The sequence below is a fragment of the Macrobrachium rosenbergii genome, chromosome 50, assembly GCF_040412425.1.
Source record: "Macrobrachium rosenbergii isolate ZJJX-2024 chromosome 50, ASM4041242v1, whole genome shotgun sequence".
Classification (NCBI taxonomy): domain Eukaryota; kingdom Metazoa; phylum Arthropoda; class Malacostraca; order Decapoda; family Palaemonidae; genus Macrobrachium; species Macrobrachium rosenbergii.
Genome location: NC_089790.1, coordinates 12610263 through 12637994, shown reverse-complemented (window position 1 = coordinate 12637994; position 27732 = coordinate 12610263). Strand labels below are relative to the sequence as shown.

At 35.7% G+C, this 27732-nt stretch overlaps 2 protein-coding genes across 15 annotated transcripts in view; one reads left to right on the top strand and one right to left on the bottom strand.

Moving 5' to 3' along the window:
- LOC136832620 (glutamate receptor ionotropic, delta-1-like) overlaps positions 1-12004 on the top strand; it is a 34743-nt gene extending 22739 nt beyond the window's left edge. For 6 of the 9 annotated variants that reach the window (XM_067093852.1, XM_067093856.1, XM_067093851.1 and 3 more), the window contains 6 exons: positions 2356-2584; positions 3364-3509; positions 7503-7601; positions 8113-8279; positions 8557-8686; positions 11800-12004. In XM_067093852.1, the coding sequence (XP_066949953.1) occupies positions 2356-2584; positions 3364-3509; positions 7503-7601; positions 8113-8279; positions 8557-8686; positions 11800-11898 (870 nt within the window). In that variant the 3' untranslated portion in view covers positions 11899-12004. Of the gene's footprint in view, positions 1-2355; positions 2585-3363; positions 3510-7502; positions 7602-8112; positions 8280-8556; positions 8687-9966 lie in introns of all 9 variants that reach the window. The other 3 variants (XM_067093860.1, XM_067093853.1, XM_067093854.1) reach the window with 3 other exon arrangements.
- The window catches only part of LOC136832621 (uncharacterized), a 28086-nt gene continuing 12105 nt past the window's right edge, over positions 11752-27732 (bottom strand). For 3 of the 6 annotated variants that reach the window (XM_067093864.1, XM_067093862.1, XM_067093863.1), the window contains exons 2-6: positions 23203-23486; positions 22609-22860; positions 18537-18821; positions 14531-14807; positions 11752-14144 (exon numbers count right to left, since the gene is read on the bottom strand). In XM_067093864.1, the coding sequence (XP_066949965.1) occupies positions 14066-14144; positions 14531-14807; positions 18537-18821; positions 22609-22860; positions 23203-23314 (1005 nt within the window). In that variant the 5' untranslated portion in view covers positions 23315-23486 and the 3' untranslated portion in view covers positions 11752-14065. Of the gene's footprint in view, positions 14808-18536; positions 18822-22608; positions 22861-23202; positions 23487-27732 lie in introns of all 6 variants that reach the window. The other 3 variants (XM_067093861.1, XM_067093865.1, XM_067093866.1) reach the window with 2 other exon arrangements.

The following is a 27732-nucleotide window of genomic DNA, read 5'->3' as shown; positions in this document are numbered from 1 at the left end:
CTGTATCTACAGATACATTTTATGATAAAATAATGATTTACAATACTAATTTTCAAATATCAAGTTTAATAAGATTAAATAATAATAAAAATAATGAGCCTCTCTCTCTCTCTTTTACTGAGATGTATGTTTATTTGTTTTGTATGATAAATAAATAATTTACTAATTTTCAAATATTAATGTAAACAGCAATAATAGCAATTCATTAAAGAAAATACTATAGTGAATTAGTAAGATTTTAATTCATAAATTAATAAATTATGTAAAAATTTTAAAGGAATACATATTAACCCCTAATCTTTTGCTGTAAGACTTGGAGAGAAGGTGAATCTGTCAGATATGTCAAATAACCTGACAGGAAGGGTTGGGTGATCAGTGTTGCTGATCACTTCGTGGTCATACCACTACGAAGGATATACTGAAAAATTTCTCTCTTTCTTTCTCTCTCTCTCAGGAAAAGATAGAATTTTTATATGTTTTTTGTTTTGTATGATAAATAAATGATTTACCTAATAAAAAGGACTAATTTTCAAATATTAAGATTAATAAGATATAATAATAATAATAATATTTTACTGTAATTACAACATTTATGCATTTCTACAGTAAGTTATGAAAAATTTTAAACAAACAAACTTCAACCCCGATGTTTTCCTCATTTTTTCTTCCTCCCTTTCTCTCTCTCTCGCCAAAGGGTAGAATGCGAGAGATAAATAGATAGGTAGATAAATAGATACTTAGTTCAGCCTCTCTCTCTCTCTCTTTCTCAGAAAAAGGCACTGGTAATTTGAGTCTTTAACCAATTGGTATTAACACATATGCACACTGTTTGTGTGTGTGTTCATAATGTTGTTAAAATTGTAGTTACTGCATCTTTGGAAGACAAAAAACGAACATATAAATTTTGTAAAGAGAAATGGATTAACATTCCTCAAGAGATTAAAGAGATGAACTCTCTCTCTCTCTCTGCCAGTACAAGGCTGGCTGAATTTGTCATTGTGGTAACTGACTCTCTCTTTCTGATTTGGCTGGATGGGTTAGAAGTACGTATGTATTTATTTTTAAGGGTACTAATGTTTAAGATGACTGAAATGATATTAATAATATAATTTTAGAGATTAATACAGTAATAGGATAATAATTTAAGGTATATTTGATGAAGGATGATACTTTAAGTATACATTTGGTATTTGAACTTTCAAGATAGACTCTTATAAGCATTTTTAGAGGGGTTCTAAGATTCGCAGGGGGTCTGGAATGCATCCCCTGCGAACACGAGAGGTTTAGTGTGTGTGTGTATATATATATATAAATATATATATATATATATATATATATATATATATATATATATATATATATATATATATATATATATATATATATATATATATATATATATATATATATATATATATATATATATATATATATATATATATATATATATATATATATATATATATATATATATATATATATATATATATATATATATATATATATATATATATATATATATATATATATATATATATATATATATATATTATGTGTACAGGCAGTTCCTGGTTATCGGTGGGCTCGGCTATCGATCTGGTTTTACAGCACTTGTCTAGCGATGAAAATCAGCATTTTCGGCCCCAAAAATCGCTGATTTCCACTTAACGGTATCAATAAATGGGTATTGGCACCGATACATGCCAATACCCATTTATGGATGCCGTTAAGTGAAAATCAGCCATTTTCGGCCCCAAAAATCGCTGATTTCCACTTAACGGCATCAATAAATGGGTATTGGCACTGATACATGCCTAACAGAGGTGCCAATCTCTGATAAGCACCAAAAATCACCAATTTTTGGTTATCAGCGATTTTCACTTATAATCACGCTGTCAGAATGGAACCCCCACTGATAACCAGGGACTGCCTGTATATATATATATACAGTGTATAAAAAAGAACCTTATGCTTGTTCTTCCAAAAATATCTCACTTATTCAGTTTCTGATTCAATACCTTTTACAATAATTCTGAATGTTTACTAATTGTATTGTAAAGATTCTTTCCTTACAGTATAAAGTGTCATTATGCATCAGAAATTTTATCTTGCACACGTCTTTGGTAAGGTGCTGTTATTCCTATTTAAAATTATTAATTTTTAGATAATTCATGTAATAACACATTCTGATTTTTATAATGCCAGACATGCAAGACACTTGATATTTTGCATTTCAGTGATTTTATTTCATTATGTAAGAGTTCATTGTGATAGTGTCAGTTTATTTTTGTTACAGATAATAATATTTAGATACCAACATCTGAAATTATGGTATATACTGTTTACTTGCATTAGGTTTGGATTTTGCTGATTGTAGCAACTCTGTCTCTTGGTCCCATCCTAAAAATAGTTTCAAAGGCAACCGAGATTATTCTGAATGAAGAGGATCCCAATCGTCAACTTTTGACATATTCTTTTAATATATTCCGGAGCACAGTCGCCCAAGGGAACATGATGGAAGTAAAACTGTGGCCAGAGAGATTCATCTTTATTTTCTGGTATCTCGTCTGCATTGTTGTTTCAGGTAAAAAGCTGAATGATTTATTAATGAGCAAAACTTGTGTTCTATAATTTGCTCATACCTACCAACTGTTTTACATGCTTGCAAATAGTTGTAATGTTTATGTAAAAAGATTGAAAGTTCTTAATTCAAAAACTCTCAGAAACAAATGAGCACCTACAGATAAATGCAGGGTCTCATTTTTTGTGCTGAATTTTATTTATAGTTTCAATGTGTTGAATGAATAGCAGCACTCATAAACATGAATGATAGGTCTCAAAAAGAAACTGGCTCCAAGGTATTCAATACTATATAGCATGTAAAAAATGGTCGGTACATTAAATATGAATGATTTCTGTAGTAAGCATAACAAACACTACAGAAATTGAAAGATGAAGTTTTAATGTTCCTGTTATTTTATTTTAATAACATTCATTTTCCTTAGTGATAAAATCAACTTTTGTCATTCCTTAATCCCTTGTTTAGTTGTGGCTAAAAAATAATTACATTTTTATCAAACAAAACTAAAGAAGGCTGATTTGTTAAATTGTTAAAAACTGCTCCTATAATTTAAAAATATCAATCTTTTATTTGCATCGCAACAAAAAGAACTGTATTTTGTCAAAATATGAATAATTTTGGGAAGTATTCTTAATTAATTAAATTCATGATTAAATCATTCTGCCAAACATACAAGTCACGATAATGATAATAAATGATATTAAGTAAATTGGGATACTAACTTTTATAAGCTCACTCAGAGTGAAATGTTTTGCTGTGAGTGAATATAATCTAATTTTCAGCGCTGTATTCTGGAACATTAACAGCTTTTTTGGCCATACCATCTTATGAAAAACCCATAGACTCCCTAACTGACATTCCAAGGGCCATTAAAGAAGGATTCATACTTGGAACACTTAAAGACTCAGTAATTGAATACCTCCTGAAGGTAAGTCCTTGTATTCTTGGTGTCATAGCAAATTAATTTAGTATTGCAATGATTAACATAATTTTTTTTACCTTTTGGTTTATGTTGCAGAAATGGTTGTTTTCTATCTAGAAACCGTCAACAGCTCATTCAAACAAGGGACCTGTCCTCCTTCTAGACATAACAGTTCATCAATATCTAAGTTGTTTTATTTGATTTTAATGTGGCTGCTTTATTTTTCAAATCAGTTTTATATTATAATTGCTACCAATAAGCATTTTTTATTTGTTAATTATATCCTCAAGGGCCTGCACAAACAACTTAAAACTTATTTTCATGTAATAAGGTGGGGTGTGAAGATACCAGTCACTTAGAAAAGATCATATGAAAATAGAGAGGAAATAATTAGTTGTACTTAAGGGTCTTGTTCATATATTACTGCAGTTTTTTATGCAATTATCAGACAGAATGATGGACAATAGAGTCAGTCAATGAAGATGCTACTGCATTTATCGTAAGTGGCAATGGCTGAATACAGCATAATAATACTGATAATGATTATAATATTTCAGTAACAGCCACTGTCTTGATGTAGTTGAGTTTACATTGCAATTTGTCAATCTGTAGCAGCAGGTAAATGACATAACTCAAAAATTCATTTATTCCTTAATGTTTCAGTTGTCATTTTGTCATTTACAAAGCCAAATGAAGCCGTGGGTACCAGCATATCGTATTTACGCTAGCAGATCACAAGGAACACAAAGATTCTGGATGGCAACATCAGCCATTGCCACCTCCAATTTAAGGATGCCCTTGCCAATTCCAATGGAAACCATTGGTGAATGTGACCCAGGAGGCCCTTCTCCCAGTCACCATTACTAGAGAGAAAAGGGATACCCCTGTTACTTTGAGCAGTGTGCCCTATGAGTAGGACTCCAGGGACCTGGCATCAGCCAGTCAGTGCCCTTGGTGCTCTGCCAGACTTTCTTAGACGAATCATCCTGCTCCAGCCAATAGACAAAACTTCCTGGTCTCAACAGCAAATGAAAAAATCCTGTAACATGCTTGCAGGTATAAATACTTCCTTGTACCCCTGGCTTCATACACCTTTTGTGAATGATAGAAAGAACTAATGAAAAATTAACAAATAAATGAACTTTGGACAGCTGTTATATAATTTACCTGCTGCTATGAAGAACATGCAGGCAGCCATTCTTTTTAAAGAAGTTTGTTTGAAAGAGGACATTCAGAAATAACTAATAATAATAATGATTAAGGAAGACAGTTGAAAATATAGATTAGTCTTAAGCTACCAATTTCCTCATACATTGCACTTTTGTGACTGGTCTTGGTAATGCTGTAATTGTAATGTTACCAGTTTTATTGTCCAAACATCCATGAGATGGGTTCCAGTACTGATTGTAGCAATTGTTTATTGAAAAATGTTCTTTGAGTATTTTAAGGCACTTTTGTAATCTGTAAATAGTTGCACAAGCTCACTGAATTCGCTATATGATTGGGGCGATAATTCTGCAGGTGTGTGTGCTAAATCCTAATTATTATTTTCAATCCCTTGTCTCTGTAGATTGTTAAAGTTGTTTCTTAATTATTATTTAGATATAATTGTATTCATTCATTCATTTCAGCTTTCAAAAGTCCTTTGTTGGATGTAGGCCTTCCCCAGGTTCCTCCACAGATTTCTATCCTCTGCTGCTCTGTGCCACTGTTGTTTATGTTGGTCTAAGTCATCTCGCCAGTGGTTTTTCTGTCTTCCTCGGTTTCTTGTGTGTCCTCGAGGTGTCCAGAAGGTTGTTCGTGATGTCCATCTGTTGTGTGTCATCCTGGCAGTGTGCCCTGCCCAGTTCCCACTTGAGCTTACTGATGGTTTCAAGGATATCCTTTACTGTACTTTAGTTTTTTGACATCCATTTAGCTATTATTCTATCCTTCCAAGTTAGATCTAGCATAATTCTCTCATGTGCCCTCTGCATTGTTCATAATTTAAGGGAAAGCTTTTTTGTTAGATTTCAAGTTTTGTCCCCATAGGTGACAGTGGGGAGGATACGCTGATCATAGGCTTTCCTTTTTAAGATGATAGGACTCGTCTTATTTTTTAACAATGTACTGGCTCTTCCAAACGCCTGCCAACCGATGGTTATTCTTCTTTTTATTTCACTCTCTTTGGAGGCGTCACGTAGAGAGATATGTTGTCCAAGGTAGATGTAGTGGTCCACTTCCTCAGTTTGTTGATTTTCAATTTCAAGTATGTCATCTGCATTTTCAGAGTGTATTTATTGCTCATGACTTTAGTCTTATGGAAGTTCATGTGGAGGCCTACTGATTTGCTTGCTTCATTTAGCTCGGTGAGTATTTGTTGAAGCTCTTCTTTGGTGGGGGCAACGATAACGATGTCATCAGCAAATCTTAGGTGACTTAGGTATTCTCCATCTATTCTTATTCCTTTTCCTTGCCAGTTGAGTTGTTGGAAAGCTCTCTCCAGGCAGCCAGTAAACAGTTTGGGTGAGCTTGTGTCACCTTGTCTGACTCCTCTCTTGAGTTGGAATGGTTCTGTGTCCTTGTGGAGGCGGGAAATGATGTTGCATGGTCATAGATGTGGCGGAGGACATTGATGTAAACTGAGTCAACTCCGTTCTTCCAGTGCTGACATGACCTCCTCAGTTTCAACCGAGTCAAATGCTTTGGTGTAATCTACAAGTGCTACTACTAGTGGGATTTTATATTCATTTGTTTTCTCAATGATCTGGTTTACTGTTTGTAGGTCAATTATGGAGTAGCCTCTTCTAAAGCCTGCTTGTTCCCTAGGCTGATTTTCATCAAGCTTACCTGCAATTCGATTAGTGATAACTCTGGTGAAGATCTTATAAATAACATTAAGGAGGCTGGTGGTGAAGATCTTATAAACAACATTAAGGAGGCTGGTTGGTCGTTGGTTGTTCAGTCCCTGGGGTCGCCTTTTTTATAGAGTAGAATGAGGATGGCTTTATTCCACTCTTCTGGCGTTTTGCTCTTCTTCAGACATTCACTGAATAGTTGTGCCAGTCTGACTTGGATAGGCTCATCTGCATCTGTTATTAGGTCCAATGTGATGTTACCTGGTCCCGGTGCTTTCCCCTTCTTCATTTGCTTGATAACAAGTTGCACCTCGCATGCTGTGATCTCTGGAAAGTCATGAGATAGGTGTTGATTTTCTCTTTCGCGAAGATGGTAACTGGGTCTTTCTGAGGAGTAAAGCTTTTGGTAGTACTCTTTTGCTTGCTTAACTATTCCATCACGGTTGGTTGTAAGGGATCCATTGTCTTCTAGCACCGCAGTGAATTGTAGCTTCCCTTGGCCGAGTTTTCTTTTTGCCGTTTGCTATATACTAAATGTTTTTATTTTTTATACTACATAAATTTTTCTTTTACTTTGTATGTTATGTAAATTTTTTTTCAAGATTCTTCTTCATAGCTTGAATTTTTTTCTTGCATTTCTTGGAAGTCTTCATTAGCTTTGTGTGCATGTGCTTGTATGTGTATCAACAATACAGTAATAGTTTATTTCTCCTTGAATTCCCAACATATTTTGCTATTCATAGATGCACACACCAGTATAAATTTGTGTTTATACTATACAAACATATGTTGAAATGTATATGCAAGGGCTGTTGAAATTATTGGAGAAAACTTGAAAATTGGCTAAATTAATACTTCAGAGTTATGAAAACTGTCTAAATTAACACTTCATAGTTGTTATATTGTGGTCTTTCGAGGTCTTATTAATGCTCAGAAAGTGTTTCCCTGTCCACTTTTCCTTATGAAATTATGACATGACTGTTTCATGCACTTACATGTTTATTATTGCTTCTCAAGTGTCTAAAGTATTGTTAGAGGCTTTTGATGGTGTAAAGCATATAACATTGTTAATATTTCATTGAATTAAAGCAAGCATTATTTTAATTCCTTGAATCCAGGGCATTTGAGAATGGCCTTTTTTTTCTCTTACACTGGATCGCAGGGCTCTACTCAAGGAATCTATAAACAGACATGGGATTTATTTCATCATAAAGACTTGAAAGAAAGTCTCATTGAAACTCCTCCAATTGGATTCAATAAGGTAAGCATCAATTTTATTTTTTGTATTTGCTTGATTAAAGGTTGTGGCAGGATTTATCTTATTTTGCATTTTTTTTTTAACCATTCACTTTTTCCTTACACCTGCTGGTTTCTCAGCAATTAGAGATGAGGGTGCTAGCCTCATGCCCTTTTCCTTGCCACACCAAATGCCATTGCCCATTTACGGCAGGGTGAAATGGTTGGTGGTAGGCAGTGAGCATCCAATGGACCTTGAAAATGTGAGGTGAGCACTGCTTTACTTGGCCATGACGCCCACTTTGGCTGGCTGCGCCTTGTGAGGGTCAGGGGAGGGGTCCCCACATCCCCAAGAAAAATATATATATACCAAAATTTCTCTCATTTTCATAGCAGTTTTCACTTAATTGTGCCTTTGTATCTCTTTAACAAAATAGTTCGTCAGGTTGAATCTTTTTACTTGTGTGGTTGAATATTTATTACTGCAAGTCATAACCATTTCTCAACTGAGTTTTCTCTGTGTTCTTTTTTTTAAGGTAATGGAACAAAAGTTTGTATTTATAGCTCCTGCAACAGTATCAGCTATTGCAGCAACAACGCGTGGAAGGGAAAAATTTCACCTTGGTCGTGGAAGATTCTTCCCTTTGAGATATGGAATTGCTTTCCATACTGGGTCTCCACTTAAAGATAAATTTAGTCACCTGTGAGTCTTAAGATGAAATTATTCTCATAAAATGATTTTTGGACAAATTATTGTACACTAGTCCACGAGTAACGAGCTTAGAATAACACGTAAGGAAGACAGTTGAGCATAAATATTTTTGTCATTAAATGAAAAGTTAAAACAAAAATTTTTTAAAAATGCTCAGAAAACTGAAGCATAAATATTGAAATTGTTAACCAGGATTTAAAATAAGTCTTGAAACATTTTAAATTATCAAAGAGTCGAATGAATACTGCAGTGTCTACCATATCCACAGAATATTAAGACTGGTGGAAGGAGGGCTAGTTGTCAAGTGGAAAGATGACACGGTCCTGAAAATGTCAAGGGCATCAAAAGTACTTGAAAATTCTGCTACCCATTCTGCAATCTCTTTGGCAAATCTTCAGGTAAGGATAATTCAAAATAAATACACAATATAACAACAGATATATCACAGAATACAAGATACAAATTTGATGATTGTGGAGGAAAGAATAGTCAGCGCTGACTGATTTGTTAAGGGAAATTACTTTGTAATTTTAGGAAGCATGTGGACATACAGTAACAGCTATTGATATGAGGAAGGCAATTTAAAGGTTGGAGAATGAAAATACACCCGACACCTGTAGTTGACAGGATTAAAACTGTGCATGCTGAGAATACAGTACTGAATATATGACAGAATCTGTCTGAAAGAGAGAAATGTTTTAAAGAATAGTAGAATATTTGTTTGTGTCAAGGGTAAGACGATACAAGTGGCTAGAAATTTAGGATGAATACTACTTTGCATACCAGCAAAGGTTATAACAAGATTTTGATTAAGAAAATACAACAGGTTACAGAAGGGTCAAGAGCAGTGTGGGTTTATTAAAGTAATTGGTGTGTAGATCAAGTGTTTATTATGGTGTTTGTGAGTTTAAAGGGAAAAATCTGCATGTGGCATACACAGACCTGGAGAGAGCCTATGATAGACAGGATGATGATGCTATGTGAAGGTGTTAAGGATTTTTGCTGGTACAAGTTTTTAATTTTGTGGAGAATGATTAAAAGTTTTAATGATAAAGCATGTGTTATAATACAGAATAAAGTGGAAATAATAAAATAACTTTTGTGTAAAGATGAATCAGGGAAAATGAATGTTTCATCCCAAGAGATATTTAAAATGTTACTGGAGGGAGTGATGTGAAGCCAAAGGAAGAATAGGAGGCAAGAATGAAAGGATGGAGCTGTAGATGTAAGTGTATGAAACCAGAAAAAGAACAAAATGTAAGTGTGAGAGCTACAGAAGGAACAGACATAAGAGCAATAGCTGTAATATAAGAAAAAGGATATGAATGAAGTGAATTATCTGTTAATTACAGATGCTGTAATGTTGATTGTGGCAAGTAAAGATAAACTAAAATAAATAAATGAAAACCATTTGAAAGGGTTTGTTTGACAACAAAGCTGAAAATTAAATGATCAACATTATGGCTAAGATGGGTAAATGGAAAACTGGAAGTTGAAGCAATGATTGCTAATATGGTTGTTGGAGGAATAGAGACAGTTGATGTGTTCAGGTGTTTTGGAGATAATGTGACAATTGGAGGGCAGTATGAGAGAAGTGTTGAGCCTGTAATAGAGTAGATGACAATCAAAACATACCAGGGTATATGTAATATACTGAGAACAGATGTTTCTTTACCAGGTGAAAATCCATCATGAGAGCAGATAATCTATCCTGAAGAAATTGTAATTAACATGAGACTATTAGGGCTTGTCTGTGTACTTTTCATGCTAATTAACAGCACAAAAGAACAAATGTGAAACAGCCTCTGAGGTTTCTGTGCTAGCGTGGTCTGTAGAACTTGCATGCACAGAGCAAATGAGTTTGGCATGCTCCTACCAGTGTGTCTACAAAGGCATGAGGGGGGAGCTATGCCGAGCAGCCACACGCACACACTTGGTACCAAGGCTGAGCGCGCACACAGTGAGCAGGATGTTCTGATCTGGCCACAGTTGTTCCTAAATCAAGGCGAGTGGAAGTGTCAGAAGAGAGTCTTCGTGTCTAAGTGGATATGTGCAGGATTGCCCATATCTGCCCAGGCCAGTGGGGCTCATGGTCACATACAGGTGATATGTGACCATGAGCCCCACTTTCCTAGAGAAGGGCAAGTGCTTTTGTGAATTCCAACGGGACTTTTTGCAAGAGGCCTTAAACTTCTTTTCTTCTTCCTCCTACAAGAGTGGGGAGAAGTCAAGGATGAGGAGGAGGAGGAGGATGTGTTTGACAGGAAGAGGATGAGGAAGAATGTTGGACATTACGTCCCTTTCCCGACCAAAGTCTAGCTGGTCTCGGATACAGGTGGTCGAAACTGGAATTGATGCCATCAGCAACTAGGGGGGTCTGCCACCGGAAGGACCACCACTGCAGGAGGCTCCCCATACTTACTGGGAGCCAAGGATGCAACAGCAGGCATAGCAGCAGCAGTAGCTCCTCTTTCTCAGTAGTCATGTTGTAAATGTGCAAAAGATAGACTATCAGGAATGTTCAGGGCAAGCCAAATCTTTCGCTGGCACTGTGATGACATCTTCCTGGTACCTGGAATGTAAGTCAATTAGCAAAGAGGGGTGAGGGAGGTGCTGGAGTTGATGCCCGACTAGGGGTGCATTGGCCCCAGCACCAGTGTTGTCTTCCAAAGAGAGCAAATGACAGGACTCCTCCACCTTCCGAGCAACAACCCCCAAGAGGGGGGGAAAATACTCTCATTACTCTTGGGAGGCAGTGGGTTAGTAATGGAGAAGGTAGAGGAGGAGGAACCAGAGGAATTTGGTAGGGGTTGCCAGAGGCATATTTCCCATTGATTAAGCTGGCCAACACCTCTTGTCCTTCCTCCCTTTGTTACCAAATTTCTCCAGAAAGAACAATAAACCTTGCAAAATATGGTCAGTTGTTACAGAAAGAACAATAACTGTAAAGGTCAGTTGTTACAGGGAACATGAAGCGCTCACTCCTCTAGCAAAGGTGTTGGTCATGGAGAAGCTTGTCACAATATGTAATAAACACACATCTCCATAACTTACCCTTTGACACTTATTCTTACCTTCAGCTTTCATTATTTCACTATCTACCATATATTAGCATCTGCATCTGTTGCTCTAATTTCCTGTTGTGCACGTACCCTCATAATTTTACTCTTGCCCACTTTTACTCATAGTTTATTCTTCCTGCAAACCATTAAGCTTTTACTACCATTTTCAGTTTCTCAACACACTGTATAAAATATGATAAACTGAAAAATCAGTATATCATCTAAAAACATCATTTATTTCACACTCCATTCATGGATCACTCATTTATAAATCATTAAATATCCATAGAAACTACACCAACCAGTCACTTTCCATTTTCATATTTTAATCAGTCACTTTCCATTTTCATATTTTAATCAAGATTTTGTTTCTATTATAAAGGTTAAAAGTTGTCCTCAAGAGGAGTTCCATAATTTTTATTGTTAAATAACATACATTTTTCTTTCAGGGGGCTTTTTATGTTCTGGCTTTGGGATTTGTTGTGTCCACAATAACCCTTTTAATAGAAAATATTGTCTGCTTCAAATGTCAGTCTGCTCCAAATTAAAGTCAAGACAACAGCAAAGCCATCTTTGAGTGAAGTAACCCTCACTGATGATAATTAATAAGAAATGACTGCAATGCAAAGAAATAATAAATTGGAAGCCAACTTACGAACATTGTTTGTTTAATACCTGTTTAAATGCACCAACTTCAAAAAAGTGAAGACAAGGTTCCAGAAAAATTGATCAAAAAATAATTCCCAGAATAAAATTTAAATGCACAGTGAAATAGTCTGCCAAATAAAATAAAAATGAATATTCCTTGTAGGGCTTACAAATGTGTCTGACCTCCAAAACAACTACTTAGTGCTTCTTATTCTAAGTGATCTTTACACACATCTCTTACGCAGTACATATACTAATAAAACCTGCCAGATTGTAGATTTACTCTTATTCAGTGACATTTTGCCAACTTGTATAATTTCCACATTTTAATGACTCATATTCTGTATGAAGATATATAAATAGGATGTCAGTTCCTAAAAAGTTTGATGTCTGAATAAGGGCTATAAGATCTATTTTATCTAGTCCCTCATTCAGTATTAAAGACATAATTTATGGCATTTTTAAGTTTTAGATTTAAATGACTTTCCTGTTTCATGAACACGGATAACTACATATTCCAACCAAAATTCATATAAGATATGTATAATTTATACGAATAAGACCATCACCATCATGTATAATTTATATGGACAAGACCATCAACATCAGTCTAATTGTTCAAGAAAATCAACAGTTCAACCTACTTAAGAATGTTCCAGTTGTCTCATTCTGAAATGTTTCCCTACTATGAATTTAGTATAACAGCATATTGGAGAGGTTAGGAATTCTAATTTTATGACAGAAAATAATTTTCATTAGTCAGTAGAAAATTTGTTTTCTTGATAATTATGATCGAAGGCATTTTTACAAAATGACAAAGGGGAACATGCAATGAAAATCACTTAGAATTTGGCCTTAATCATCTGAACCATATGACTGTTTTTACAATTTCAGAGTGCATATTTCACATTCACTATTATTACAAATAAAACACTAAATATCAACATTTTCAGTTAACAAAAAGAAAATGGCAGGCTTATAACTGAAACCAAGAAGCAAACAACTCTTCCTGGTTAGACTTCCACTTCAGGCAGTATGGAAAACAAAATTATGAAAATTTGAGACTGAAGAGCTCAGTGCTGGTCGTCAAAGAAGTAAAGTTGAGTACAGTTTGTACAATATTCCTGAAACTACTTCCAGTTAGAAGTAAGCCGTTAGTAAAAACCTCATTAGTGCAAATAATGTTATATCTAGTGCTGGGAAAATTTTAAATAATGAGTGACAGAAATTGTGTAGGTGAAATTTGAAAAGACAGTACCCCTGATTGTTCCAAAAGTCTATGAATCTGAGGAAACTGATGACACATAAGCAGATACTCTAAGAATGATTCAACTAACACTAAAAATGGTTCAATTAACTACCAAAGGTCTAGGGGACTCTGGTTACATGACCCAACCTACAAGAGATGTAAGATCATCATCTTTTTCTTCTACAAGTGGACTGACATGTCTGGGATTTGCATACAATGCACAAATGGCTTTCTTAAAAGTATAGACACCACCCTACTTACAAACGAGTTATGTTCCAAATGGCCATTTGTATGTTGAACTGTTTGCAAGTTGGTTACTATAATCTTCATGCCTATTTAAGCACAGTATAATATAAAATCAATACAGTACTATGTGTTTTTTCATCCTAAAACACAATACACTGTACATACAGTACTGTATGTACAGAACTGGCGAGCAAAACAATCTGAACTTACGGGTGGCAAGGGGAGTGCTCTGAACACAGTTTTAATTTGCGATCCCATTTGTTTGCATCTGAATGTTTGTAAGTTGAATATTCATAAGTAGGGTGGCTCTGTAATTGGTTTGAGATGAAAAACTTCTTTAACAAGATTCCAATCTTAAAATCGCCAAAAAAAAACGCATTACAGCTTTACATAGTATCTAGTGTTTCCAACTTTACATAGTATCTAGTATGTTTTTTGAGGCTATGATAAATATTTTTCAATTATTTTATCCAGTATCTCTTGTACTATAAACCTCCTCTAGTGTCCCACTTCCTAATAAAGAAATGGCAATTTGAATCCAGAAAATTACCCTTCTGCTGAACTCCAACTTGCTATATACCTATATCTTGACATATTGATATTTTCTGCTTCTCATAGTCTTCAATGATATCAGTACTTTTGGGCAATCTTCTGTAAAAGTTGAAATGTTGATAAGCTGGAATGCTGTCCTCCAATCCTGCTCAATATACATTCTACAACTTTATACCTTAGGCTAATTACACATATATACAACTTTATAATGCACCTCATTTCAAAACTTAAGCCTGTCCAGTGACAAATAAAAGTTTCAAATATCAAATATGTTAATAAATGACAGGGCGATATAAAATTAATGAGTAATAAAACAGAGATAACAGTATATATATTAAATTTCTTTAAAAACTAAATTACTGTACAGTACCTTTAAATTATACCCACAATTTATGGTATGCAAAAAATCATGCCAAACAATACAGCCCAGAAGCTTTGTTAATAAGTAAAACAATTTACAAGTACTCAACAATGCTCAGACTCACATGTTATCTGGAAAGGCTATGTAAACAGCCATAACATCAGGACTCCCCCTCCGCTGAACAGCAACCACATCGCCATTTTCTAAATGGATAAAGTAAGCATGGCAGGAAATCATCCCACTGCCTGTTCTCCCATTTTCACACATGACTAACTGGTGGAACTTTACATCATGAAAGTTGTATCCCTTAGTAACAAAAACATCATATTCCCCTGGTTGTTCTACTGTCCAGCTAAGATATACAGCTCCATCCATCAAATATTCTACCTGAAGTTGGAAACCTGAAAAAAAAAGGGTATTGTATATTTCTACTCGCCCTTCCATTCTGTGCTTAAAAAATTCCACATTACAAATTGCTCCAGATATTGTTGTATGAAAGACAGCACATAAATAGCTAAGAAATAGGAAAGTAAGTTTTAAGAATTAGACACTCAGAATCCACTTTGTAGAGACTGAATGTTGGTAATTTTAAGAACAGCTTTTAAAATTATGTGCATAAACATGAAAATTTACTGTACAAAAAGGCATACTTCTGGTCAAGGCAGACCAATTATTGGGTGAATTACTTATTTTTACCATAACATGGCCATGTATGTATGGCATGGCAGGAAGAGTGTATTCTGTAAAACAGATCCAAAAAATTAAATAATTATTCTTGGAATGGGCAACTTAACTGGACTAGTGTGAATGTCCAGCTGTGTTGACAACCTATCAAGAAAACCAACCAATGATGATTGTTTAGGAGTGAAACTACATACATTATGTAGTAACAACCAGGCAAACACACCTATTGGTATTGTAATTGTTGCACAATGCATAAAGGAAGATGATAACATTAGACCAACATGAACCATTCTCATAAATAGATTGCTATATCCAAATACTGCTGCTAGTATACAGTGAATGGAGGTGGCTGAACTACATCAATCAGCCTAACAGATGACTGAATCACAAAAAGATAAATTCACTTAGGAAAAGGAAATCCTCATATGTACTCAAAACTGGTGAACCTTTCCAAACTTCCAGAAAAAAATAAAATTCTTTCTGGGAATAAAGTGAGATGTTAATTCTACATGTCACTTCTGACAAAAGAAAGTGTAGCTTTCCACACAGATATTCCAGCTAAATCCTACTTTATACACATGCAAGTGGATGTTGTATACATTCCATAATTAATGCTAGGAAGATAAGTCACACCAAAGAACTAAAAGCTCTCCAACTGAAGTGAAGCCTAATTCCAAGCAGATTAATTCAACCATATATTTCTGAGTACTCTCCCTAATTATTTACATTTCTTAAAGGTTAACTCTTTGGACAGAGACCTCTCCCATACATTTCCAGCAAATGTGCCTCCTGTCATCTCTTAGTTTTTTTCAAAGAAAAGATATTCATGATGGGCGCACAAACACTCTTTTCTACACTTAGCCCCAAACAGAACTGAAAAAAGGGAAAGGAAAGAGGAAAAGTGATTAACCAAGATGGAAGTGACAGACCTACATCTTAAGAAAGAAATAGTAACTGGGGTAATACAGAAGCACAGGGAGAATTCCAAAGCTTGGTAGTGGAGACAAACAATGAACTACAATACCTGATTACAAGTTTCCACAGCAAAACTGTGTTACAAGATGGCATAAAAGGTGCTATATGGTCACATGATAGAAGGATTTTCCCCTTGAGTGCAACAAACAATAGTACCTAATGAAAAGAACAGAGAAGTTACCTTGCGAGGGAGAGAGGAAAAAGATCAAGAGGAGAGACAGGAGCTGGGCCATTTATCAAATGAACTGGCTTTGATTCAATGATATCAAGTGTGTGATGTAAGATGAAGCACCCAAAATATAACAGTATTCGAAACAGGAACAAGTAATAGGCAGGTGAAATGTGGTTGCTACTGGTTAAAACACTCAGAAACAAATTAATATACTGTTATTACATGAAAGCTCTTGAAATCCTGTGGGAAAATGAACAGGCATTCATTGATGACTTCTATTCTGGCTGGAAAATGGACAGATCTAAAACAGGTTGCACGATAAGTTTGTCTAGAAATAATGCTACAGACTCATTCTGACATACCTAGCAGACTATCAACTGGACAGTTTCATTTCAAGTTTCAAACTTACTGAAAATACCCAGGTACAGTACCAGGTAAGTTTTCTTTCCATTACTGAATGTTAACTAAGATTTGATGAACTCTTAGATTTAATATGGAGTCAAACCACACACAGTATAAAAGCACATAATTAAAGAAACTATTCATCCAGCTGAGAGATTAACACTGATATTGCAATAGGTAAAGTAGATTTTAAAAAAAAATACCTTAATAATGAAAATGTATAGCTTCTATTATTTGCAGTTATAAATACTTATCTAAAAATTCTTGATTAATTATATTACATTCTAACTTCTTATTTATCTAACAATTCTCGATTAACCGCCATAATTTCTAATGCCTGACTATTTACTACGTGATAAATGTAACATTTAATCATGGATACCAACTTAAAACTAACCTAATGTAAAAATACAACCAGTGTTGTTTTACATTTACATTTCTCTATAGACATATATACACATTATTTGTGGAAAATTCACCTGTTCGTGGTATTTTTCACAAAGATGTATTCACAAATTACTGCATTTTCATCTCATTTTCGTGACTAAATGCACTTTTTTTTATAAAACTATTAAAATACTCAGGTGCTTTGAACTATCAAAATAGGCAGTTTTAAGCATTTTTAGAGGGGTTTTAAGTATTCGCAGATTTTAGCTATTCATGGGAGTATAGTGGTACGCATCCCCCGCAAATACTGGGGGTCACTGTTCACTTGGTTTTATTACAAGTGGCTATGTAAAATGGCCCTAAGTCCAACATACACCTTTAAAGACCAAAAAGAAAAGTTCAAAAACATTACAAAATTTTTTTTTGGAATATAAACATTAAACAAAACAAATCTGAAGTTCAGTAACAGGAACTATAAAAATTCTGATAGATATCAGTTTTAACTTTTCACGACACATAATCAAAGAACAGATAGGAGAGAATATATAAGAAAAACAAGAAATTCTTGTGGAAAAACTGATTCTGACTACATTATGGGATCCCCATCCACATATAATTTCACAAGGTCCATACTCTATTACCCCATAATGCAAGAGCAGCAACAGATCATTGTCAAAATTCTTAATGTGTATTACTGTTACATTGATCGTGAAAAATCACAAACCAGACAATTGTACTGAAGACAAAAAAATAAAGAATGTGAAATATAAGTAAAACACTAATTAAGGGCTGGAATGAAGCAAACATTGCAAAAGAACAAAATTTAAATGGTTATCAAATACTGACACAAGCAGTTGCACCAGGCAAAGCAGGCAACACAAGATTAACCCTGCAACTGTAAACTACCAAATGCAAAAACTTCCCAATTTATAACTTAATAACTGTGCTAGAGTGGACGGGGCTAATAAAAACAGATGGAAAATATCAATTTCCATATTAAAATTTATTTCTATACTTACCTAACATTCCTACAGCTAAAGGTTTAAAAACGCAGGCTCACGAAGTAGTTGAGAAAAAGAAAACAGAGGAGTCCCACTGGATGGTAGGGAGGCTATGTGGGTCCATGAATGTTAGGAAAGTATACACAACCAATTTTACTATGAAAATTGGTATTATTTCCATGAATCTTACCTAACATTCATATAACTGACCACACTAACAAGGTTAGTGGGATAGTACAGCACTTGGCAAAGGCCTAGTAAGCCCAGCCTAACGAAATGTAAAGTGTAGAGTATTGCTCTTAGCTGTAGTATATCTAGAAAATATTCAAGTGCATGCTATAATATAGGGTCTTTGTTACTTGAGGGACACTGTTACTTATCAGAAAGCCAGACCAAAAATAAGTGGAGGTGCCATATATTCTGTATGCAAAATTAGGTTTGTATTTACGTATGAACATATCAGTATTCAGCAAAGAAAACTACAATGAAAACTAAAGAAAAAAGCTTACTTTCATATGAATATGTGCTAGAGGACTCTGTATAGCCTTCAATAGTAAGAACAACAACAATGAAGTTTACAGAGTTCTTATGGTCTGGAATATCAACATTCACAGTGCAGTTATAAAAATTACTGTTCAACCTTTTACACCGGTGATCAGTACTATTGGACAACAAGCCACCATCGTTGGGATCCACAGCCAGGACCTCAATCAAGGGTTCATCCAGTTTGTATGTTAAATACAAAGTTGAACTATCTATGAGGACAAAAGCTGCATCAAACTCCGAAGGAATCTCTGCAATAAATGTTGAATTTTCAATGCATCTTAAAAGCAAAAACATTTTAAATTATTTTTACTTTCACCTTAAGCCCATTACTCATAGTATCCACATTTGACATAAAATGACATAAAATGTTCCCAGACAAAAGCTCTTTGAATAATTAGTAGACTGGCCACAGGCAGTAATTGAGCAAATGCATACAGATCGATCTACCACTGACAGTAAATCTAGTAAATTCTTTGTGTCTAATGCTGCTGTTAACATGACATTCCCCAGACTGTTTCAGTAGTAAGGGGGGTAAGATTTTTTAATTGCTTTTCACCTTATTCTCTTCATTCCTTTTTGTTTTGATGCTTTCCTTTCATTATTCATTTAAACTATAGCGTACTTAACAGTGCTGCAACTGTAAGAATTTTTATCAGTGGTAGCACTAAGGGTATTAAATACCAGGGTATTATAACCAGTGTTCTTTTTCTTCATGAAAAGAAAATCTGGTGATTTTCCCAAGCTAAATATTTTGAGTTGTTAGGTTTGTTATATTATTATCCTCTCTTATACTGCACTAAAAAGTCAAACTACAAGTGGAAAACTTTGAAGTGCTACGCCAATGCTACCCCTAGCATAACAATGAATTTATTTAAGCCTACCCTAAGCAATCAAACACCAAGTCCATAGCACCAATAGAATCCACAAATATGAATAAAACATAGTGGAACAGTAAAAAATAAGCTGGATATAATTTACTTTAAATATATTGTTAAACACTGTCCTCCATCAAGCAAAAATGTTCAATTGCAACCCTCACCTGATCCCCAAACTATGCACTGCAGTATTCACAAGCACCATACAGGCAGTCCCCAGGTTACGTCATTCTGAGTTTACGTCGCTTTTCAAATATATTCATAAAAAAATCAGTTCCAAGTTACAGTGGATGTTCCAAGGCTATGTTGTCATCTTATGTTGTGGCGGAACAGTAAAAGTACATACAACTACAGTACAAATTCAAAATTTGGAGGTTTTTGGATGCACACCACATGAATGCAAGTAAAGTACTGTAAAGTACACCCACATGATTAAAGGTATGGCTTTCATCACTTTATTTCTCATTTTTATGCATTTTTCTTGTGACCTTCTGGGTTATGTAGTTTTCTGGGTTACAGCGTTGTGTCAGAACCGAACCCCTGATGTAACCCTGGGGACTGTCTGTATATTAAAAGTTATCCCTAAACTAGATAAAAGACTAAGTTGTCCCATCCTGTTATTCATGGGTTCTCCCCAGAGAACCATATCCTTCTCTGTAACTGATGGAGTTTCTTTTTGAATCATCATTAGGACACTTGGTACCTTGGCAAAGAGAACACAATCCCAAGTTTCACTACTTCGCAACTCCCATCTCCCCATTTGTGATACACATATACAAGAATTCTACGTTATCTTCTGTTATGGAATTATGGGTGCAACAGTATGGTTGTTGACCAAGATTTCCTGGTGAGCTTGATATTTCTTGTGAAAGCTTGCATTTCCAGCTGCTGACAAGGAAAATCTAAATGTCCTCAGCCATATGATTTTACAGCAAAAAGGTTAGTAAACAGTTCTAATCTTTCTAGAAATGGAGTTCTTCCATACAACACCATTCCTAAATAGATTAGAATTCTTCAATGATTTTTAGCTCTAAATAACATAAGTGAGGACATTTAAGATGAACTTCATACTATTCAAAACAGATTTCCATGTTAGTAACCTGAAATGTATGAGTTTGGAAGCTTCTGCCATCTATGCCACCTTTGAACAATAGATGATTGGCAATTTAGCTGCAAAGGCAGCTCTCCTGCACCCACAAAAAGCTCCTGTGGCTTAACTACTGCCAGCATGTTTTAGAGACTAAGAATTTTAATCTGCTTAAAATTGCTGATGAATGTCTTTCACACCATATAGCAACTGTGATAGCACAAGCATTTTGTATACTTTTATGACAGTCTACACCCAAAGTTGTAAATAAAAATATTTAACGTTGCCAATGACAAAACCATAAAAATATTTAATGCTGGCAGAAGTTTCACTTTCAGCATTTTCAAATGAGTGATCCAGTGTTCAGCTAAAGCATTGATTACATCCAAAGAACTTATGACATACTGATCACTGACTTGAAACTCATAGAGGACTTTGCATGAACTTTCCTGCTACTTAAGTTTCATCCATACTACAGATGGTGGATTTCTATTAATAGATGACACAAAGGATGACATACTTTTGTCTGGGAACATTTGTATGCAAAGGAAAGTGGCACTCATGTGTAATGCATTTGTATGGAAGAAACTGATCTTGCAACATGAGTGATATCCTTATAAAATAAATTGCCTCACAACTAGCAAGTAGATCTACTAACAAAATGTTAGTACTAAGCTTTTACTATTAAATACGTTGTGAATGAACATCACAGGCATATGAATGGAGTTAACTATATTAAACTTTCTACAGTATACTGCACCCACAAAATTATGCTTATATAATAAACTACAAATTACAGGAAAATGTTATTGCTTTCAAATAACTATTTGGTGACCATGAATGTAAACAGCACTGATATTATGGACAATTAACAAAGTGAGGGATAAAACATAGTTCAAATGCTAAACAATCATTACTGTATTTCCTACTAAATAAAACGCACCTCTAATTTGCCTAAAGGAAACCATTGGTTGATTGGGCCGTTAAATCCCTGAGAAGTTCAGGTTATGTGCCCGGTTCAGTCAATGTTTTCATGGTAAGTGCACAGAGTTATTCATTTCCTTGACAACTTTACTAAGGATTTTATTCACAAAATAACCAACTTAGCCAATTTAACCAATTTAGCATCGGTTTACTGACATTACTGTTTACCAGTGAAAATTCACATATCGGTGAGGCTGACGATGACACCATGTCTCTTATCCATAGCATCACGACAGTGATCTAATAGATTTTACATTAAATTTTTATATTAATATTCAATTGATGATTCATCCACATTCACAAGTAAAGAGCAAAATGCTACGGTGGCTAGATAAGTCACACAGCGTTGGGAAACAAATAAGTCATCGAATGACGTGCTTCTGAATCATGGCAGTTGGTTTTTATATTTTAGCAGTATTTTGATATGTAATCATTATCTAGTAATTAATAAACATGTATACCTGTATTTCATTCTGGGATCTGGAACTATGTCAAACAGTGGTGTTAGTCTAGCACTGGTAACCATAGTGCCTAGGCCGAGCCTAAAAACTGCCATATTTAACACGGTGATTTTTGGAGGAGTGTTCTTGGGAAAATAAATGTGTCTTATAAGGCAGGAAGTGTAGTAGTGACAATTTAAACTTTTATGTAGCTATAAAAGATTTGATTCCAGACCAAAATGTGGCCCTAAGACCATGCAAAGTGGTCAAGTCTGCAAACCTGAAAATCAGACTTGTTCCTAACTGAAGAGGCATTTTGAACTACTGCACAGCAGAAATTAATATTAACACACTTAGTGTAGAGTCTAGAGCTTAAAAAAATATGGAACAGTAGGTACTCAAAATTCATTACTAACTGAACCACAAATTAAATGCAATCACAAATCAGGAATTTACGAGGGGATTACAGTCACTGCTGTTTCTACTTTATGGTTTTTTGATAAATTATTGCTCCTTAGAGTTTAGTTACGCTTTAAATAGGAATCATAATTCATCTACTCAACAACCTTGAATGGCAGGGATGTCACCAAAGGGTTCACAATAATCATTTTGGACAAAACTATAAAACAAAGTAATCAGTTATAAAAACCTTTGAAGGGCGCAACTCCAAAAGTACACTGGGCTACTGTTTCATTATCATTTCCGCCTTCATTCTCTATTTGAGTACACCACTTGGTATTATTTCCAGTTCCACTTTTCTTAATATAACAAGGACTGTTATAATCAAAGCAGTATTTCCCTTCAATTTCAATCTGTTTTAGCGTGCCACAGCTAACCCGAAGAAAAGCCCCCATCTCCATTTCACTGGCACCAACAACAGCAACTGCTCTTTCATCCATATCTGCAGTCATATTAAGTGAAAACTGTAAAAAAAACTGTGTGAATTTATTACATTTTTCTGGTAACAATACTGTGATATGAGAAAAATACTGTGCAGTACAAGAGAAACATACCTTGAAGTATTATGTACCTCTTGCCCTAATTTTTTCCTTTGTGCTAATTGCTTTATTAGCTAAAAATTGTCAGTTTACATTTTAGTTTCATAATTTTTTGCTTCTGATTTTTTACATTTGAGCAATCTATTCTATGGTAGTTTGCTTTGCAAGTCAATGGTCTCCTAAGAATATACCAACTGAATATCTATTCAAATAATAATACAGTAAAAATAATACAACATACTTACACTTAAATCGCAGCGAAGCTTTTCCCACAAACAAAACAGAGCCTTCTTCTTGTGCTACAAAGAGGATTTGGACATTTTGCCACAGCAAATAAGACTGAATGACAGACTGCATTCAAATACATAATTGGAGTCATCGTATCTTGTTCCAAGGACAGGATATTCCACACCGTCAGTAACAAAACTGATATACACCTCAGCTCTTGGTCCTACAGATTTGTCAACAGTTATCCTTGTTGCCAAATCCCCAACTCTTACAACTTGAGTAATTTTCAGATTCTCTGGATCTGGAACAACAATGAGCATATTAAATTTTAAAATTTCCTTTATGTCAATTATTCAGTCTGAGCTAGAGAAAAAGCAATTAGAACCCTTATTTAAAGGGTTATAATCTAAATACAGTAATTTACTGAATCTTACCATTGTTTTGAACTGACATTCTGTTTTCCATTACAAACCTTTTATTAGCCATTACAGTATACAGTGACAAAAAACAGGTTTTGATGTAAGAAAACTTATTTTTGTTTGCCACTTTGAGTCCTCAACGGTGTTACCATTATGGTCTCCCTGAAACTCCATTACACAGACCTACTAATATCAAGAACTTTCTCATCACTGGTCTAGGCCAGAACAGTGACATTATTGGCACAGTCTTGGGATATAAATGGACCCAAGGCAGGAAGATTTTTAATCCTGCCTACAGCAGCTACTCAGACGACCTCAATTCACTAACTTTTCTGCAGGTGTGGCAACTATGATATAGGCAGGCTGAGCTCTAAGTCCCTTACTCACAATGCCTGTGAAAGAAGAATCCAACATAGATTCCTTTGTCTTTGATCCGAGATAGTAGGTGGATCTGAAGACTCACTGTGATTGCCGAAAATAGGTCTTTCCTACATCAAGACCTGTGTTCATCCTCAAAGGAACATAAAAAAAATTGACAGCTGATGAAATGGTCTAGCTCCCGATAAAAAACTATCCCAAAACCAAGAACATACTGCCAAGAAAATCAACTGGGGATGTTCTCCAGCCATAAGATATTGGTGGCTGTTTGATTTACCTCCCCAAAAAGTTTCACATAATTTTTATCAATTTCAAGTTTTAATCAAAATCTAGGGTAATTTGTTCCAATCTGCATTACAATTAAAGAATGAAATTGAATATAACATTTAGGCTCAAGGTCAAGCACTGGGACCCTGAGGTCATTCTGCGCCGAAAGGGAAATGAGAGTAAAAATATCTTAGCGGTGTAACAGGAGAAAAACCTCAGAGCTGCACTATGAAACAAAATTGTTAGGAGAAGGTGGAAAGTACGATGGAAGAAAGAATATGAACAGAGGTATAATAAAAAGAATGGCAGGGTTGTGGCCAAGGGGTGAAAGGATGCTGCAAAGAACCTGAACTAATGCCGACAGTGTACCACGTGAGGTGCACTGATGGTACTTCCCCCTATGGAGGCATTACAATTATGGAAATACTTAAAACAGGTCTGGATAAACTTGCGTATCAACTTATTTCAAGATGCTCTCTTCAATGACAATGTTATTCACTTTAGGACTTATGAACATGCTTTCTTCATAGTTGCAACTTGGTATCATTGTTAACAGACAACATATATTTGACTGAGATATTTGGTTATCAAATAAGCATTTACTCATACCATCAAGTAATTCTATGCAATATACTGTAACAATGATATTTAGACATGTTTCCATCAACCAATCATCATTAAGCAACCAACCACTTCTAAAAGCAGTTTTGCCATATTAAAAAAAAAGACAGAATAGTACAAGGCACAAGAGAGACGGTAAAAGGGTATCAAGTAAGCTCAAGTAAACGGTCTGTGGCAGCCCACTAGCAGACCAGAGTGCAGTATGATAACACACAACAGTGTCCAAGTATTAATGAGCACTGTACTGTGAAAGATATCAACCCTGTACTCACACAGTCCAAGGACCAAACACACTGAGGAAGAGGGTTACACTGACTATGCCACATGCTTGCAGAAAAGCGTGGGTGGAGACCATTCATAATATCTATAAAGTTTAGGTCAACCTGGGGATTAAGCTTGCTTGGTGAGACCATGTCACCCATACCTATTGCAAGTATAACACACAGGTGGACAGCCACCATCACCTCCCCCAAGAAGGGAAAAGTGCTCACTTGAAATTCTACAGAACTTCTAATGAGAGGTCTTCCAAGATTCTCCTCTTCTTGTAGGAAGATGAAGGAGAAATAGAAGGCAAGGAGTCCCTCAACAAGGAGGAGGAATTAGGAAAGCACTTATGCTTCTCCTGGGTGCTAGCTCATATATCACTCCCCTTCGCAGGTGCAGTAGCTGTATTTGACCACATGGGGTCATCTCCCACAGAAAGGCCAACTGCTACTAAAGGCTCAACCCTCAACACTGCTTGCAGGTGCAGCAACAACAGACAGTAGCAGTTGATGTGGTGAAGGTAGGTGTACCGATCACTCACTTTCTTGCGCATAGGCTCCTCTCAGCCAAGATGGTAGTGTACACATGGAAGGTTGCGGGGAGGAAGGAGTGGTAGGCTAAAGATGCTCACCTTCTCCCTACCAAAATCCTCCCAACAACTGCAGATCCTACCCCTACAATGTAACAGTAATGGTGGGGATCCACTAAACAAGAGGGCACAAAGGGCCACATACACTCACTCACACCCCTCACACTTCAGTTATGCATAATATTTTCCATGACAAAGTACACAAAACAAAGTTCTAACTTACCAACCAACTGAAGCACGACAACACATCAATATTTGACAGCAGACTGAGAAAAACTGCTCGGTAATAGTAGGTGAGTAAGAGCTATTCCCCCACCCACCCTTCCATTACCTTCATTGACTGATCCCACCACACACTGAGGAATACTGCTCCATGAAAGGCAATGGTTTATATATCTGTAGGAACATACATAGACCAAAAAAAATATTGATACAAAGGAAGCAAAGCAACTGATTGGTGTAGCAATCAAGTTTTATGAATGGGGTGTGTGCGTGGTCATCTGACCTTTCTGTAGGCAGACATGCACAAAGAGCCATGAAAAGATCAACTACTTCCCTGGAGCTTAGTTCCAAAATGGAGCAAGATCTGTGTTCCTCCTACATGAAAACGAACATTAAGGAGAAATCCTGGAGAATCATCCGAAAGAGAGGATCATGACCATCCCCTCCCCCTCATAGTGGTCTGCAGACTGGTAAAGAAGTTAAGACAGAAAGGATAGAGGGGAAGCATAAAAAAACATGATGGGGGGAAAATGAAAACCATCAGTGGAAGGAGTTTGTAAAGAGAGCTTGTAGATGGGCAGTACGAGGAATTATGATGAGAATGACTTCTCCCATATCTTGAGTCAATCCTGTGTTTCTCCTCAAAGAGAATGGAAACTCAAGATATCTCTCTGGATCACCCTGAGGACAGACTCATACCACTCCCTTTGCAGCAGTTTGCAGAACGAGATACAGTGAGGGGGGATCTGTTCCAGCACTGCGCTGTAAGTTGATTTCCACCGTAAGTTGGTTTTTTGTCATTATCAGCACTTTAACAGCACTTACGTTACTGTAACGTGAGTTATGGCACCATAACTTGATGCTGCATCAAGTTACAGAGCTGTAAAATGCTGTTAACAGAGCTGAAAAATGCCATAAGATAAAGTCGCCTAAGTCAAACACAAGATTTTGTAAAAGACAAAAGGAAAGAAACTGAAGACAGAAGGAAGATGGAAGGCAGAAATCCTGTTTCCTACCCCAACCTTACCCAGTGCTGCAACCTCTGCGGCAAATATTAAAAAGTGTAAAAAAAAGAATCAGTGGTTGTTGAAGAGCATGAAAAACCCACAGAAACATTGTAAGTGTAGTGACACTCCTACACACTGAATGCTTCCTTAAATTAATTGGCTGGAACATGGGAGATTTATGGTAAGAGATTAATCCTGTAAGAGGAAAAGAGAAGAAACTGGCATGAGGATGCACAAACATGTGTATCAATGAAGACACATGACCACAAACATAACAGTGTCCTCCTTAGATTAGAGACCAACCAACAAGGAGGGAAGCAATCTATTCCTCCTTTGGAAGCTTCATAACCAACAGCTCCTCCCAGTAATCAGTCCCAATGAAGGGGACAAATACTGCCATCTCTTTTAAAAGAGAAGGGAACTTTCATTTGAAACCCTCAAGGATAAACTTGAAAAGAAGACTTCCAATTCTCTTGAGAGGGAAGCAGGAGCAGCAACGGCAGAGACAAAACCCAGCCCACTCCTCTGCAGAAACTCAAAAAATATGAACTTTCTCCAGTATTTAAACCAAAGGTCTTACTGCAAAGAAAAAGGTTTAATACACTACATGAACATGTCATTAAAATTCAGATCTTCCTGGAGCAAGGACTTGCACTTGATCAGTGTGTGCTGAAAGCACTGGCTCTATATTGCCAGGAAAAACTCTACTGTCCAGGGTCAAAAGCAAAATACAAAGCCCTCTCTGCAGGTGTGCAAAACATGTGGCATTTCTACTGAGAG